Consider the following 18,461-nt stretch of genomic DNA (forward strand, 5'->3'; position numbering starts at 1 on the left):
GATGGATGGATGGATGGATGGATGGATGGATGGATGGATGGATGGATGGATGGATGGATGGATGGATGGATGGATGGATGGATGGATGGATGGATGGATGGATGGATGGATGGATAGATAGATAGATAGATAGATAGATAGATAGATAGATAGATAGATAGATAGATAGATAGATAGATAGATAGATAGATAGATAGATAGATAGATAGATAGATAGATAGATAGATAGATAGATAGATAGATAGATAGATAGATAGATAGATAGATAGATAGATAGATAGATAGATAGATAGATAGATAGATAGATAGATAGATAGATAGATAGATAGATAGATAGATAGATAGATAGATAGATAGATAGATAGATAGATAGATAGATAGATAGATAGATAGATAGATAGATAGATAGATAGATAGATAGATAGATAGATAGATAGATAGATAGATAGATAGATAGATAGATAGATAGATAGATAGATAGATAGATAGATAGATAGATAGATAGATAGATAGATAGATAGATAGATAGATAGATAGATAGATAGATAGATAGATAGATAGATAGATAGATAGATAGATAGATAGATAGATAGATAGATAGATAGATAGATAGATAGATAGATAGATAGATAGATAGATAGATAGATAGATAGATAGATAGATAGATAGATAGATAGATAGATAGATAGATAGATAGATAGATAGATAGATAGATAGATAGATAGATAGATAGATAGATAGATAGATAGATAGATAGATAGATAGATAGATAGATAGATAGATAGATAGATAGATAGATAGATAGATAGATAGATAGATAGATAGATAGATAGATAGATAGATAGATAGATAGATAGATAGATAGATAGATAGATAGATAGATAGATAGATAGATAGATAGATAGATAGATAGATAGATAGATAGATAGATAGATAGATAGATAGATAGATAGATAGATAGATAGATAGATAGATAGATAGATAGATAGATAGATAGATAGATAGATAGATAGATAGATAGATAGATAGATAGATAGATAGATAGATAGATAGATAGATAGATAGATAGATAGATAGATAGATAGATAGATAGATAGATAGATAGATAGATAGATAGATAGATAGATAGATAGATAGATAGATAGATAGATAGATAGATAGATAGATAGATAGATAGATAGATAGATAGATAGATAGATAGATAGATAGATAGATAGATAGATAGATAGATAGATAGATAGATAGATAGATAGATAGATAGATAGATAGATAGATAGATAGATAGATAGATAGATAGATAGATAGATAGATAGATACTTTATTGATCCCAGAGGGAAATTCAAGAAAGTATAAGGTAGGTATACTGTTGTGTGGGCCGCTGAAGAGGAGGTACTGCTGGCCCACCACCACCAGAGGGCGCCCTGCCTGGAGTGCGGGCTCCAGGCACCAGAGGGCGCCGCCGCCGTACGAGAGCAGTCAGGGTGACAGCTGTCACCCATTACTGGACACAGCTGACTCCACTCAGCCCGGGGGTATATCATCAGGACGGGGTCTCCACCTCAGTGCCGAGATATCGCCTTAAGACTGAGGTAACGTTCTCTGCATTCATATACTGAATAACCAGCTAAAACTTGTTAAACCTTTTCAGGACTGCTGACTACTGATAGCTAAATTGCTTGGATAAGTACTCACCTTCCTGCTATATATTGACAAGAGGTGGAGGCGGCTCTTCCCCTCTCCGTTACTGGGTGCTGTCGCATCCACACCTGTGTGTTGTTGCTCTCTCCCGCCAGCAGTACCGGATCCGACGAGCGGAGGCAGTGGCCACCTGGGAATTCGGGACTTGGCGGTTCCAGTATTTCCAGGGTTCGGTGGCAGAGGAGATCTGGGTGGTTCCGGTTCGACTGAGACGGACGTCTCCTACCTTCGAGCCTGCCCACACGACACCAGCGGATTCGACCCCAAATTGTTAATTGTTGTATTCGTTGTGCTCGTTTCACAACAGTAAAACTTGTTATTCACCTTTCTCCATTGTCCGTTCATTACGCCCCCTGTTGTGGGTCCGTGTACCTACACTTTCACAACATATACTACCTTATAAGTATACTACTTTTTGCTAAGGGTAGACAGTAGACAGTAGTTCATTATTCAGACAGTAGTTTGTGATGAAGCAGTTCTGGTTGTATTATGGGCAAAAAATGTTTTGTTGAATTCTACCTTTAAAAAAATTCAAAATAAAACAATGATTTGGTTTTGATCCTTAAACCAAAAATACAACGACAGAATATGGAAAGTGTAAACAGACATATACTCATTTATTAGGCTTGTACTTTGAATTAAATCTGTCAACTCCTTACACCTCAGTTTAGTCACAACTTTAGTTAAAAAAAGTGCTGCAAAAACAGTTATGAAAAGAACAGACAATTTAACAAAAACAATTTAAAAATTAAAAAATAGTCAGGATGACAAGTGACTACTGTACAATAATATTTCAAAAATTCAGATTTTCTGCGCTGAATAACTGTCCACATTTAAGCAGTAATGGCTTTTATATGGGCAAGTGTATTTTGACCTGTAAAAGCTGAATAACTCTCTTTCTTCAATACCAGTCTTTGCCCACCAACCTGTGGTGCCAAAATACACTTGCCCATGTAAAAGCTATTACTGTTTAAATGTGGACAGTTATTCAGCGCAGAAAATCAGAATTTTCGAAATATTATTTGTACATTTTAATTTTTAAATTGTTTTTGTCATTCTTTTATTTCTAGTTGTTTTTTTGATGTGTAACTGGCCGTTCTTTTCATAATTGTTTTTGCAGCACTTTTTTTTTTAACTAAAGTTGTGACTAGAGTGAGGTGTAAGGAGTTGACAGATTTAATTCAAAGTACCAGCCTAATAAATGAGTATATGTGTAGCGGCTGCACTCTGCGTTGTGTTATGACTCCGCCCATTCACTCCCCTCGGGAGACGAACTCAGGAGCTCCAGTGTGGGAGTCGGACTCTAACCAGAAGGCTAAAACCCAAAGCCCTGGCTTTGTGACCAGAGAATCCTGTTTTTAGCTGTTGGGAGTGAGGTTTACTAACTACATTTGCACAGCGACACCTGCTGGCCTCCGTTACATGTCTGTTTACGCTTTTCATATTCTGTCGTTGTATTTTTGGTTTAAGCATCAAAACCAAATCATTGTTTTATTTTGAATTTTTTAAAGGCAGAATTCAACAGGGCAAATTTTTGCCCATAATACAACCAGAACTGCTAAATCGCGAATTAGTGTCTGAATAATGAACTACTGTCTGCCTTCACGCCCTGTCCGCCCTCAGTTATGGCGCCTTCCTATCCTAAGCGACGCCAATAGATTGAAGCGCGCACGTCCATTCCAGGTCTCTATTTCCATGGGGCCGAGACCCCGCAGGTTTTCCTTGCTCTCATCACCTCAGCAGGTGATTTCATTCATGATCAGGTGTTTATGTTCAGAGGAGACGCTCCTCAGCAAACCCACCTGCTGAGGTGATTGATTGCAAGGAAAACCTGCAGGGTCTCGGCTATCGTTGCCCACCTCTGGATAAATTGGACTTTTTTCTGACGAGGTGTTCCCGTTTAAAGTGCTTTTTTTCATTTAGTAGTTCTAAAGACATTTTTTCAGGTAAAATAAGTTTTTTCCGATGTACCGTAAACGCATCACGAAGGTTCGTTGTTATGGAAACGAGACTCGCGAGGCCAGTTTCGTCAGAATCAGGAAAACTTCGCTCAACTTTCAGCTTTTTGGGGTCCGTTATTCGTTTTTACCCCCGGCAATGGAGACAAGGGACAACAATAAAGACAACGTGACTATAAAAACAACAGTGGTTCGTGGACATAATCTGGTAAATTCCACAGCGACAAAATAGCTCAGATCATTTAAGTCATATCCAGATTTGTATTGTTTTAATTGTATTAATACCAGTTGCAACGGTTAAAGTTGCTTTTAAGGCAACTTAAAAGGTCTTAAAATTGATTATTGATCGTTCTGTTATCATTGGTCCAGAACAGTTTCATATCTGTGGTTTTGACGTTAAATCTCACTTTAACTATTTTAGAAGCGCTTGAAACTGTCTATTACAGTTTAAAACAATGAACACTAATCGAACTCACCTTGCCCGTCTGTCTGCCTATGAATAAAGAAATGCTTGTGTTGGTGCCATGGGAGAGAGAACCGTGTTTTTCAGTCTGGTTTCATGTTAGCAGTGAGCACAGTGGCTTAGTGGTTAGCTCTGCTGCGTGCCAGTGAGACGGTCTCAGGCTCACTTCCATCGCTGTCCTTTCTCCTTTGCATGTTCTTTCGGTGTTTGTGTGGCTTCCTCCCACTTCCACAGACTTGCACTGACTGTAGGTGTGAATGTGTTTGTCTGCCCTGTGATAGACTGACAGTCTGTCTAATGCATACCCCACTTCTGTCACAATTGCGGCTGCATCTGGGCTTTGATTCGGGTTTTCCCTCTTTGTTTTTCCCTTCACGTGCCCCAGCCTTAATTTACTAGTTATTTTATTTTCATTGTCTTTATTCTCTGTTCTGCTTTGCCTCATTGTTTCTTTGTTACTTTTATTGTTCGGCCATTAGTTCAGTTCCGTTCTGGTTTTCTTCAGCCGGTGTGTGTTTGCATTATTGTTCATTAGTTTATCACTTGTTTATTTTGCTTTTGTCATTTGTGTTAACAGTTATGCTGTAATGTTGGGTTTTGCTTTCTGTCATCATGTAGTCTCTGTTCTTCTTATAGTTTGTTTTACCACTTTGTTTTCTTAGTCAGTTCCAGTTTAGTTTTGCTTAAGTATTTATTTTCCATTTTATTCTCTGATCACTTCTCATGTTCATGCCCAGTTTGTTGTAGTATTATATTCTGCGCTCGGTTTCCGTTTTAGCTCTGTTCTCAGTTTTTCCTCATTGCCATTTGCTTGTTTCCCCCTTGAAAACGAGATTATAAATCTCAAGGGGTTTATCCTTTCAAGTTAAATAAATAAATAAATAAATATTTGATTATGTTGTCACTTCATGCCACTTCACCAGCTCTTGTGTCCTCGTCTCTCTCTGTGACACTTTCTGCTTTGTGTTTCTATCCACTCATGCTCTTTGCACCTGCTCACGCATCTTTGTATCTTACCTCACTCCACCTTGTGTTGTCCTTCCTCACTATCTTGCACCATGCATAATCTTTGTTCACTGGCCACGCCCCCTTTCTAGATCACTCACCTGCACATGCACGTTGTTAACTCCTGTCTTATTTAATCTCCTCCCAGCCACCACATCCCTGCTTGATTGTTGTCTTTGTACACTCACCAGCTCTGTATGCAGTCCTGTTTTTGCTTTGCCGTGTATCCAGATCCTGCTTCGTATTTTTGACTGCAACTTTTTGCTTCATCTCTGATGTCTGTGTCTGCTCATGCCTCTGAACCCTGCTTAACTGTGACTGCGTTTTTGTCTGACCCTGTGTGTGCTTCTGCTACGTTGACCGATCCTGAGCCTGAATTAAAGAACATGGTTTCTTTTACACCCAAGGCTAGTCCTGAATTGCGGGTCCTACCACTTCGAGTGCCTGGCACCCGCCTGCCTTGACAACTTCTCGCCCAGTTCCCACTGGGATGGGCTCCAAATCACCTGTTGACAGGCCTAATTGAAAGATCTCACCAGACAGAGGAAGTGTGCTCTTTGAAGGACATTATGCTGTTTTCCTTCCTTTAGAGAGCGTCAGTGTCTGTAGTCCAGTCTGGCTTGGCATCCAGGTGCACCCAGGCTTTTTGTAGATCTGAGCCATTTCCACATTCACACCTTTGCAAGAGACTCCTGAAGTCCACCACCATCTCCTTGGTGTTAACAGTGTTTAGTGGGATATGTGTCTACCTGTACCAGCAGGCAAAGTCCTTCACCGTGGTTTCCACCAATATATCCCCCTCACCGTGGTCTGTGGAGGGCAGCCCCTCAGCCACGCACAGTGGCTGCTCACAGCTTATCTCACAACACCAGGGTTTGAATTGAATGCCATTAAAGCCAAACCGTTTCAAAGCAGGAGTGAGCAAACCCTCAGAAGAAGAAAATTTAATAGTTTTATTTATTTATTTTAACCAATAACTTCTTTGAAACGATTAACAAATGTGCTTATTGTAACAGACAGAGGACCCAATGTAGAGCACCACAATGAATATAGGCAAAATTGGTTGCTTGCCCACAAAGGTTTGATTGCTATCTTTACAAGTGAAGTAACCGTTCTACAAACAGCAGACAGGAGGCTTGCAGACTGAGTTCAGGGTTACGGGTGATCAGTTCAAAAGTGTTTCAAAGGGAGTAGCAACAGATTATCTAAATTACAAGCAGTAGGCCAGGGAACACAGAAAATAATAAAAACAATAAGGCCCCACAGTTGACAGTGTATGTCAGAGCACAAACCAAGCATGAAGTCAAAGGAATTGTCTGCAGACCTCCGAGACAGGGTTGTCTGGAGGCACAAATCTGGGGAAGGGGACAGGAATATTTCTGCTGCTTTGAAGGTCCCAATGAGCACAGTGACCTCCATCATCTGTAAATGGAAGAAGTTCAGATCCACCAGGACTCTTCCTACAGCTGGCCGCCCGTCTGAACTGAGCGATCAGGGAGAAGGACCTTAGTCAGGGAGCTGACCAAGAACCTGATGGTCACTCTGTCAGAGCATCAGCATTCCTCTGTGGAGAGAGGAGAACCTTCCAGAAGGACAACCATGTCTGCAGCAATCTACCAGTCAGGCCTGTATGGTAGAGTGGCCAGATGGAAGCCACTCCTTAGTAAAAGGCTCATGCCAGCCCACCTGGAGTTTGACAAAAACCTCAAGGGCTCTCAGACCAGGAGAAACAAAATTCTCTGGTCTGTTGAGACAAAGATTGAACTCTTTGGCGTCATGTTTGGAGGAAACCAGGTACCATCCCTACAGTGAAGCATGGTGGTGGCAGCATCATGCTGTGGGGATGTTTTTCAGCAGCAGGAACTGGGAGACTAGTCTGGATTGAGGTAAAGATGAATGCAGCAATGTACAGAGAAATCCTGGATGAAAACCTGCTCCAGAGCGCTCTTGACCTCAGACTGGGGCGACGGTTCATCTTTCAGCAGGACAATGACCCTAAACAAACAGCCAAGATATCAAAGGAGTGTCTTCAGGACAACTCTGTGAATGTCCTTGAGTGGCCCAGTCAGAGCCCAGACGTGAATCTGACTGAACATCTCTTGAGAGATCTGACAACGTCTGTGCACTGACGCTCCCCATCCAACCTGACTGAGCTTGAGAGGTGCTCCAAAGGAATGGACCAAACTGCCCAAAGATAGATGCACCAAGCTTGTGGCATCATATTCAAGAAGACTTGAGGCTGGAATTGTTGCCAAAGGAGCATCAACAAAGTATTGATCAAAGGCTGTGAATACTTATGTACACGTTTTTTTTCTTTTAATAAATTTGCATAAATAAAATAAACTTTTCTCATGTCAATATGAGGTGTTGTGAGTATAATTTTGAGGGAGAAAATGAATTTACTCATTTTTGTAATAAGGCTGTAACATAAAATGTGGAAAAAGTGAAGTACGGTGAATACTTTCCAGATAAACTGCATCTTTTAAATAAACAAAATACATTAAAGGCTACTAACTAAATAAGCAATCAGTCAAAAGGTCTTTGAAGGCACAGAATTGGACAAGACACATAATCTCCTGAAGTCCACCACCTGAGTCCACACAGCTGTAAAAACATACCAGCCTCAGCAAGGGAAGTAACCTCCATCATACTGGTGCCCAATCCAGGGAGAGTCATAGACTCTCATCTGCTTCACTCTACGGAATCCAGAGATAAGGACTGGACTGGTACAAACGAGGCTGGAGGCCTGTGTGAGGCAGGGTTTTCAAATAATGCAGGTAAAAAGCGGGATTTCAGTCTGCTATGGCTGTTTGCACCAGTTACTTTCAGATAATTTTCAAAAAGTAATTTGCTGCCTTCTATAATCTTCCTGCTGTGCACTGCCGTTTCTTGTGTCAAGACAAGTGTGTGATTTATTGTTGTGACCCGCTCAGTCTGAATCGTCAGTCGTCTGCACTCAGTGATAATGCCATGCCTTCCTCAAAGCAAAAACCTGTTCCTCAACTGTCAGGAGCTGACCAGGGCTAAAAAAAAGTCATTGGTGACTGAAAGTAAACAAACATGACATAAATTAACTCTAAAATTTAGACCTTCAAAGGGACAATCCAATCCAGTTTATTTGTAGAGCACTTTTAAAAACAAGGTTGACCAAAGTGCTGTACAACAAAGACATAAATAAATAAAATAAATACATGGTAAATAACAGTGGCAACAATATAAGTCTTTAAAACAGTAAAATCATCAAGTCAAAAGCCAAAGAAAACAAATGTGTTTTAAGGTGAGATTTAAAGACTAGAGGTGAATCTGCCTGCCTGATACAGAGAGGCAGGTCATTCCACAATCTGGGACCAACAACAGAAAATCTGGGACCAGAAACAGACAAAGCGTAGTGATCATCATATAGCAAGTAAGATCTCTGTTCACTCATATGTGTGATTGTCTACTATGCTGCAAGCAGTAGGGGAGACTGGGGTTGGACTGGAGTTGCTTATCACAGTACTTATTACAGCAACACTAGAGGGTGCTGTGACATTATGTCGATGGCAGACATTTGGCCTGGCATCCTGCTAATACTGCATTGGTCATGTTGTGGAACTCCCACAACACATTGAGGATCAGTGGCATTTTGTAATTTTTAGAGTAACTTTCATGTTGGTGTTGTTTTTGTAGGCTGAAATTACACATATTTTTGCATAAATATATCCATTAGCACTGACATAGTTTGCTCATTTTTGTTTATTCATAGAATTCGACATTCAATTGGTGCATAGAGTCAGAACATACAGTAGCAGTGACTCAGTAAACAAAGTGTTGGCTTTGCTGCAGATGTGGAATTACCTCAGCAAATGTCCCTTGGTTGATTTTAAAGTGCCCTGCTACTTTAGCCTGATTGCCACCTCCTCAGTAACATTTTGACAGCCCTGTAGGACAGGACCATCAAAGGGAGTTAATTGGAATTATGTGTATAATTGATTTGTGTTATATATTGACTTGCTAAATGTAGCTCCTCTGCAACCAGTTTATTGATTTCAGTGAACCATCTCACAATTGTAGCACATCATGTAAAGATGTGCATGAAAGAAGATAAATCCTTTCCAACATTGTAAAGGGGGAGATAAATGGACTTGTTTATACATCATATTAGTCAGTTACATGTACAGAGGTTGGGCAGTTTGTTCATACAGATGTTTCATTTCATCACAGAAGATTTTGTACCACAATATGACATAGCGTGTAAGCAGGTCATTATGGCAGATCAGGGAGCATCAGTTTGTGACCTTTGTCACAGATCTGTAGTTACCATTCTGCCTTACTACAGCTTGTTTCTTCTCTTTTCAGCATGGAAGCTGTTCAGACAGCTTCCAGAGTTTTGTGCAAGTAGAGATGAACAGTACAGTCATGGGAGAGTCGAAACTAAAGCAGGTGGAGCCTGTGGAGCTGTGCGTTGACTACGACTTCACCTGTAGCTGCCACTTCTCAAAAACCCCCCAGACTCTGGATGACATCGCCCACAAACCAATCATACGTACGTTTGGTAATGTTTTGTCTCTCAGTAGGTGATGTCATGTATCCCTCTGATCACAAAGCTTTCTGAACATTTCCCTATTGTTAACTTTAATTTCATGCATCCCAAACAAACATCCTCTCCGGGAACGATCACCATATTGTGGTGGAGAGGTTTGTGTGCCGCTATGAACTTGAGAGCTGTCTTGTCTGGAGCCTTTGTTCTCCATTGTTCTGCTGGGGGACTTCAACGCACACGTGGGCAATGAATGACAGAGACACCTGGAGAGGCGTGACTGGGAGGAACGACCTCCTCAGTCTAAACCAAATGGTTGTTTGTTATTGGACTTCTGTGCTAGTCACGGACTGTCCGTAATGAACACTATGTTCGTGTTGTGAAAGTGTAGTGACACGGACCCACAACAGGGGGCGCAAATGAACGGTCAATAGATGAGCCAAAAGGTAACAATTTAATGTTGTGAAACGTGCACAACGAACATACAGACAATCTCAGAATATAATTACAGTCAAATTACAAAGGTGACGTGTGGGCAGGCTCGAGGATAGAAGACGTCTGTCCTGAGAAGAGCCGGAACCACACGATTTCCGCCCCCACAGAACCTGGTGAATACTGGAGCCGCCAAGTCCCGAATTCCCAGGTGATCACCGTCCCCGACTGTCGGATCTGGTACTGCTGGCGAAGAACAAAGACAGTCAAGTGTGGGTGTGTGTACACCCAGTAACAACAGCGGTGGGAATGCCACCTCCACCTCTCACTCAACACGTTGCAGCGGTCTCACATGAAAAGGAGCGCCGTCTTGCACAGCCTCCGCAAAAACGACCGGTTCTCCTGCAAACACTCACAATAACAGATTTATAAATCTCACAAAAAGGCTGAGAGTATTACCTCCAATGAAGTATGATATCTCGGCGATGAGGTGGAGATGACGTCTGGTCTTTATGGAGTGCGATGATGAAGAATGTGTGACAGCTGTCAGGAATTAATGAGTGACAGCTGTCACTCCCGGCTGTGTCCGTGGCGGCAGCGCCCTCTCGTGCCTGAAGCCCGCACTTCAGGCAGGGCGCCCTTTGGTGGTGGGCCAGCAGTACATCCTCTTCTGGCGGCCCACACAACAGTTCGAACATAAGGATGCTCATAAGTGTACATGGTACCAGAGCACCCTAGGCTGAAGATCGATTTTGTGATTGTATCATCTGATCTGAGGCTGCATGTTCTTGACACGGGTGAAGAGAGGGGCAGAGCTGTCAACAGATCACCATCTGGTGGTGTGTTGGATCAGAGGGTGGGGGAGGACTTTGGACAGACCTAGTAAGCCCAAACAGATAGTGCGGGTGAACTGGTACCGTCTGGTGGAGCCCACTGTCTGACAGATCTTCAACTCACATCTCCAGTGGAGCTTTTCTGGCATCCCTTTGGAAGTTGGGGGCATTGAACCAGAATGGGCAATGTTCAAAGATTCCATCACTGAAGCTGCAGCAGGGAGCTGTGGATTGAAGGTCTGAGGTGCTCTAGGGGCGGCAACTCTCAAACACCGTGGTGTACACCGGTGGTCAGGGAATCCGTTCTACTGAAGAAGGAGTCCGTTATGGTGGGATGTTGGAACAGACTAAACAGAACCCCAATAGCAGGTCAGCCGGACAAGAATGCAGGGTTAAGAAAACAGCAGTTTATTAATTCACTGGTGATATTAACTGAGGAATAGTATTTAGGTACAAGGTGACTGCAACACAGGAATCTTCATGAGGGTGAGTTCAACACAGGAATATCTTCTTCATAAAAAGGTGAGTTCAACTGAGCAGTCTTTCTTCTTAAACAGTGTGGGCAACTGAGGAATATTTACCTGACATAGGGTGAGAACAAATCCAAAATAAAGGAAAACTTCAGCCACAAAGCACATAAGTCAAAACTCAAAGTCAAATTTCCTCCTTATTTAGAAGACAATGCAAAACAAGATAGTAAGGAGGCTGGGGAAAAGCTGAGGGGGAAAAAAAAACAGCCTCTTCCTGAAAGGGGAAGAGCACACTGGAATAAAGCAGTAAATGGTAAATATATGGACGGCTTTTTCATCTGCATCAGACACTCAAAACGCTTTACAATAATGCCTCACATTCACCCCATGTCAGGCGGCTGCCGTACAAGGTGCTCACTACACACCGGGAGCAACTGGGGGATTAAGGACCCTTAGTGATTTTCCAGTCAGGCTGGGATTTGAACTGAGGATTCTCTGGTCTCAAACCCAATGCTTAACCACTAGACCATCACCTCCCCTTTGGACTCACAGTCCAAAGACAGATTATCAAAATGCAAAGTCAAGCAGAGTACTCACAAATGGAAGTGGTTTCAGGAAACCCAGAGGTAAAGACACCAACAACATTAAATTGTCCCACAACCATGGCGTAACCAAAAGCACTTTAAACAGCCAAACACATTAGTGCAGCTGCAGACAAGCCAAGGTGGATATAATTATGAGTAACAACTTGTAGGGACAAAAACAATCACTAGAGGGAGATAAAACCAAGACAAAGACTTGTAGGAATATAAATAAACGCCAGAGAGCGATGTAGAGTCAGACCACAAGAAACAGAAAAGAAACAAGATGACCAGAGAAAAGATGCATAAATAAGAATGAGATGAAGGCTGTGATAAAAACAAAAAGTGTTGAAAACTAGGAAAGAAAGCAGGGTGTGGCACAAATTAAAGGGGAACTGGGACAGACAGTGGAGAGCTCTGACCAAAGAAAGAGAGAGAAAAGCTTATACCCAAATTAAATATGAAAGGATGGGAGCAAACGCGGTCTCAAGGAAGATAGATAGGACATCCCAAAAAACAACCACACCAGACCCGGACCACAACAGAGTCCTTCCCAGATATGTTATCTCGGAGGACTCCGGAGGCAGTTGCAAGGTACCGACAGGCTCGAAGGGCACCAGCCTCTGCTGTGGGGGAGGCAAAGCAGCGGGTGTGGGAGGAGTTCGGCGCAACCATGGAGAAGGACCTTCGGTCGGCACCAAGGTGCTTCTGGCGGACCGTGAGGCACCTCAGGAGGGGAAAATGGGGAACCATCAAAACTGTCTACAGCAATGATGGGACTCTGTTGACCTCAGCTGAGGATGTAATCCTCAGCTGGAAGGAACACTGAGGAACTCCTGCATCAGACCGGAGCACCCTCTATAGTAGAGGCAGAGCTGGAACCTGATGGAGGATTATCATCATTTTCCCTGGTGGAAGTCACTGACATAGTCAAACAACTCCGCAGTGGCTTGATGAGATCCGTCCAGAAATGCTGAAGACTCTGGGTGTCTCTGGAGGGACTGTCTTGGATGAGACGGCTCTTCAACATTGTGTTGAGGTCTGGGACAGTGCCTAAGGAGTGGCAAACTGGGGTGGTGGTCCCCATATTTAAAAAAGGGGACCAGAGAGTGTGTGCCAACTACAGGGGCATCACACTACTCAGCCTCTCTGGTAAAGTCTACTCCAGGGTGCTGGAAAGGAGGGTTCAGCTGATAGTTGAACCTCTGATTGAAGAGGAACAATGTGGGTTCTGTCCTGGTCGTGGAACAACCAACCAGCTCTTCACTCTCACAAGGATCCTGGAGGGGGCCTGGGAGTATGCCCATCCAGTCTACATGTATTTTGTGGACTTGGAGAAGGGGTATGATCGGGTACCCCGGGAGATACTGTGGGAGGTGCTGCGGGAGTATGGAGTCATGTGACTTTGAGTCATTTGTCTTCAGCCCAGGCAAACTTGTGCATTAATCTGCCCCTGTTTCTGTTTTAGATTAGATCCAAAGGTTATTTTTTTATTTACAGGTGTTGCAGTTTTTTGACTCAGTATTTTAAGAAAATCTAGTGACAACTGTTATGAATCCATGTGAATATTTTATTTACAGCTTCACAGGCTGCACAGTGGCAACAGTGTGCTGTGTTAAACACAAACAATGTGCCATTTCATACATTTAGTTACTCCTTTGGTGATGCGGCAGGGGTGGTGGCCAAGTGGTTAGTGTGCTTGGTTTCAGTGCGGAAGGTTCCCGGTTCAAACCCCACTCCTGCCACATTTCTCCATGTAATGTGACGTTGAGTCAGGAAAACTTGCACCAAATCAACATACATCTGTTGTGGCCACCCCGAGTGCAAACAAGGGTGCAGCCATCGATAATCTGTAAACCAAAAACTCCCTCTGTGGAAGAAACCTCAAGCAGACCAGACTCAAAGGGCCATGATCAGAGGCCATGATACAGACACAAATTACAGAACAATTCACAAAATGAATATACAGGAAAAGCTGTTGGTGCACAGGACAGGAGGGTCTCCAGCACAAATACCACACCCATCACACCCACCTTAAACAGAGAGAAAAAAAACAGAATCAAGCATCAGAAAGACAAGAAATACAGTATAATTTGTCAGCATTAATCAACAAGAAAAACAGAAAGAATACTAAGGTGCCCTAAGCTTCACTAAAAGACCCAGACTTTAGATAAACCCGCTCCATTTCCTAATAAAATGAATTAAAAGAGTGAAAAGCATAGAACTATACTATGCCAGTATGCTAGCCGTATGAAAGGAAAAATAAGTGCGTCTTAAGTCTGGACTTGAGAGTCTCTACAGAATCTGACTGTTTTATTGATGCAGGGAGATCATTCCACAGAACAGGGGCACGATAAGAGAAAGATCTGTGACCCACAGACTTCTTATTCACCCTAGGGACACAAAGTAGTCCTGCACCCCGAGAACGCAAAGCCCGGGCCGGTCCATAAGGTTTAATTAGGTCAGCTAGGTAGGGAGGTGCCAGTCCATGAATAATTTTATAGACTAGTAGCAGAACCTTAAAATCTGATCTCACTAGGACAGGAAGCCAGTGAAGAGACACCAAAATGGGTGTAATGTGGTCAAACTTTCTGCTTCCTGTCAAAAGTCTGGCAGCAGCATTTTGATCCAGTTGGAGAGCCCTAATGCTGGACTGCGGTAAACCAGAAAATAGAACATTGCAGTAGTCCAATCTAGAAGAGTTAAATGCATGGATCAGGGTCTCAGCATCAGCCATAGACAGGATGGGACGAATCTTTGCTATATTTCGCAGGTGGAAGAAAGCAGTCCTCGTAATATTTCTAATGTGGAGGCCAAAGGACAACATAGGATCAAAAATTACCCCAAGGTTCTTCACTTTGTCAGTGTGATGTATGACACACAAGCCTAGGCTAAGCGTTAACTGGTCAAATTGATGATGATGTCTCACTGGACCAAGAACCATCATTTCAGTCTAAGAGTTTAAAAGTAGGAAGTTTCTAGACATACAGCTTCTCACTGATGCAAGGCAATCTTCTAAGGATTGTATGTGGATGAGATTACCAGCAGTTATCTGCATGTATAACTGAGTATCATCAGCATAGCAGTGAAAGGTAATCCCAAAATGCCACAATATGTGCCCAAGGGGTGCTATATAAAGGGAGAAAAGCAGGGGGCCTAAGATAGACCCCCGTGGAACCCCACATTTCATGTCATTAAGGTTAGAGGTAGTGTTACTGTAGAAAACACAGTGAGAACGACTGGTCAGGTATGATGTCAACCATGCAATGGCACCCCCAGTAATCCCAAAATGATTTTCCAGCCTGTCAAGTAGAATATGATGATCCACGGTATCAAATGCAGCACTGAGATCTAACAGCACAAGAACCATAGTAGTTTGTGTGTTTTCCCTGTAGGTCCTCTGGCTTCTTCCAAACACATACTTAGGTGATTCAGACATTCTAAATTGACTGTAGGTGTTAAGGTGGATGAAGTTTTTTTTTTTTTTATCTATACAGTATGCATTGACCCAGCAATAAGACTGGTGGCCTGTCTAGGGTGTACCCCACCTCTTGCCCAATGACTGTTAGGATAGGCTCCAGACCTCCCATGACCTTTAACAGAACTAAGCAGGTTCAGTGTTCTACCATAGGACACTTTGATGCAAAGCCTCAATCAGGGTTCAAATCCACTGATGCTTTGCTTTATGGAGAGTCTACCCTACTGAATGAGTTAGTTGTCACCCAGTTTAATCATAGGATTACCGTAAATAAACTGATAATGACTGTTAGGTAGTGTTGTCCGATTAATTTTATACTGCATGAATTTTTGCACGCATTAAAAAAAATTAAAATTCTGATGTGTTCAGTGACAGTGGTGGAGGTCTTATCCAAGAAGAAACTTGAGGAGAGGGTGGTGCTGGGTCAAGCAGTGGTTGACCTGCTTCCACTACTGCAAGGTATGAAAATACATGTTAGGAAAAATACATTTTTATGTTCATGAAGAGATGCACATATTATAATCAGGAAGCATGTACTGAATAGAAAATTATTTATTAGTAAATGATGATGTTTTCTGCAACAAACAACAATGGTCCTTATACTATCTGATGACCAGTAGACCTATGTGTTGGAAATGAATGAATCTGATAAACAGGGTAATTTCAAGTAACATGTACCAACCAGTTCAAGTCTCTCACTTTGCATCCCAGCTGTCCTACCTGCACCGTCACTCTGATGCACTCATTCCACAAACCCAGTTTTCACGTTCATGGATTTTTATCCCAGTTTGAAACCTTGTCCATACCTTGGAAAATCTCAAAAGGTCCAGGAGGGTTTCCATTATGAAATGAGATATTTTGTCATTGTGCAATGATCTTGTTTATCCTTTGGCAGGATTTTTGAGATGTTTGAAAATATTTTTTTTTTCTGTCACAAACTTTGACATACTTTGGTAATCGCTTGCATTTCTATGGAACCTGTAACATTGTAATCCATATACAGTGGCACTGGGAGGCTTTCCAGAAGCGCCAACGTTGTGCTAAGGTTATAGCACAGGCATGCCATGGTTGTTTACGCACCACATCTCATGGTACATTTCCAGCACATTATGTCATCAAACTGCACTGGATCATATTCATGGGCAAGTGAGATCTTCACATTCTGGTTTGTCACTTACCTGGATGCAAAGTCCATCAAGCAGATGCCCAAAGTGCTTTAAAATGATGCTTCACATTTACATTCTCCAGCTAATGCCAGTACCCATGTTCACAGCCTGGTGGACTGAGACAACGCAGATTAAGTGTCTTGTCTAAGGACACAGACAGGTAGCAGGAGTAGAATTCAAATCCTGGTCTATGTATTGGCAGGACAGCTAATAATACACAGCCACCTGGTCTGGAATGTGATTTAATCCTGTCTAACCCTAACTACCTGCAAAGAAACCTGTGGAAGTTTCAGCTCTGCCACCTCCAGATCTGCCTCCTGTCTTTTTGTCATTGCCATAAAGCCCAAAAAATGTAGCTGGTCTCATGACCATCTTGTGAACTTTCCCTTTCACTCTTGCAGAAACTCAGATATTAGAAATCACTCTTCTTCCCCACTTTACCCTGTGTTATGGTAAACCCAAAGACAGAGGTTAGGACCCAAAATGCAATGAGCCAAACAGGATAAGAAAATTAACAATGTATTTTGTGAACAATGGTAATGATTAAATGTACAAATCTGGGAAGGCTGACACTGGAGGGGGAGAGACATCAACTTGAGCCTTAGGTGGAAGAGGTAGTTCCCAAACCAGATGACAAATGATGACAGTACTAGAACCAGAACCAGGCAGCCATGATGGAGCTGATAGTAGACCAGGAATGTTGTGGACAAAAAGAGAATGAAGTTAACAAGGAACCAGAGTGCACTGAATCAAAAAGGTTCATATGGAGATGACCAGAGACCAGGTACCACACAGGCAAAGCTGAGTTTCTGGCAAGTGTAAAGAGGCAGGAGAGGAATTTAAATACAGCAGGTGATGACTGCAGACAGGAGTGCAGAGTCAGCTCCATGACGCGGCGCCTGAAGGAACAGGAAGGGGGGGCAGCAGAGCAGACCAAGGCAGCACAACACTGAGTCTACAATATGGATCTGCATGTCAATTTGGCACAAGGTTTATGCTGGTTGGCCTTTCTGACAAACTCCACGTGACATAAAGAATGAACACAGGGGGTTTTGAAACAATCCCAAACCAATACATTCAGATATTTTGGAAGGGAAAGAAGAAAACTGCAGCCCCACAGTGTCACTGCCTGTTGTAACTCCACAACTATGAGGCGCTTGTCGATGATGAAGGCAAAGACAGATCCAGTGGAGCATAATTCAAAGATTCTGAAACAGCACAATAATAAAGCTGGCTGAATGAAATATTGATTTGATATTGTAATTAGTCTTTGAAGCTACTAGGTACACCTTACTGTAGATGTAACATGTCACATTCCGTTGTAGCAATGTAAATCATTCCAACATTAGTCATTCCCCTTCTCTTCATTGTGCACCTCTGCCTCTAAAGCAGGGGTGGGCAACTTGTTCCACAAAGGGCCAAGAGGGTGCAGGTTTTCTTTGCAGCCACTGACTCCACCAGGTGATTCCACTGATTAATCACTTTGAGCAGATGGAATCAGTTAATCAGTGAAATCACCTGGTGGAGTCAGTGGCTGCCAAGAAAACCTGCACCCTCTTGGCCCTTGCTGGAACAAGTTGCCCACCCCTGCTCTAGAGGCTCTGCTCCCTACACTCATGATAGGTCATCTCATCTGCAAATATCATAGTCAGGCTTCTCACCAGGATTTTTTTCACAGCATAGTGGGGAACTTAGCCACGCAACAAGCATTGCAGGCATGACAATTGTAGGAGGGACCGGGGTCAACCTGCATTTTGAGGGCCACTTTGTGTTGCTAAGTAAAACATTAAATAATGTGCAACATGTCCTTTAAAAAACAAAAACTGGAAAAGTTCCACAATGCTGGTTAAATTACAGC

The 18,461-nt window shown here is 42.5% G+C and overlaps 1 protein-coding gene across 2 annotated transcripts in view; it reads left to right on the forward strand.

Annotated features, from left to right (window-relative positions):
- The first annotated feature begins 3,688 nt into the window (after positions 1 to 3,688).
- LOC117501362 (cilia- and flagella-associated protein 70-like) overlaps positions 3,689 to 18,461 on the forward strand; it is a 148,936-nt gene continuing 134,163 nt past the window's right edge. For both annotated transcript variants that reach the window (XM_034160224.1, XM_034160232.1), the window contains exons 1-3: positions 3,689 to 3,864; positions 9,463 to 9,649; positions 15,807 to 15,896. In XM_034160224.1, coding sequence (XP_034016115.1) covers positions 3,796 to 3,864; positions 9,463 to 9,649; positions 15,807 to 15,896 — 346 coding nt within the window. In that variant the 5' untranslated portion in view covers positions 3,689 to 3,795. The remainder of the gene's footprint in view (positions 3,865 to 9,462; positions 9,650 to 15,806; positions 15,897 to 18,461) is intronic.

Source organism: Thalassophryne amazonica, chromosome 2, assembly GCF_902500255.1.
Source record: "Thalassophryne amazonica chromosome 2, fThaAma1.1, whole genome shotgun sequence".
Lineage (NCBI taxonomy): Eukaryota > Metazoa > Chordata > Actinopteri > Batrachoidiformes > Batrachoididae > Thalassophryne > Thalassophryne amazonica.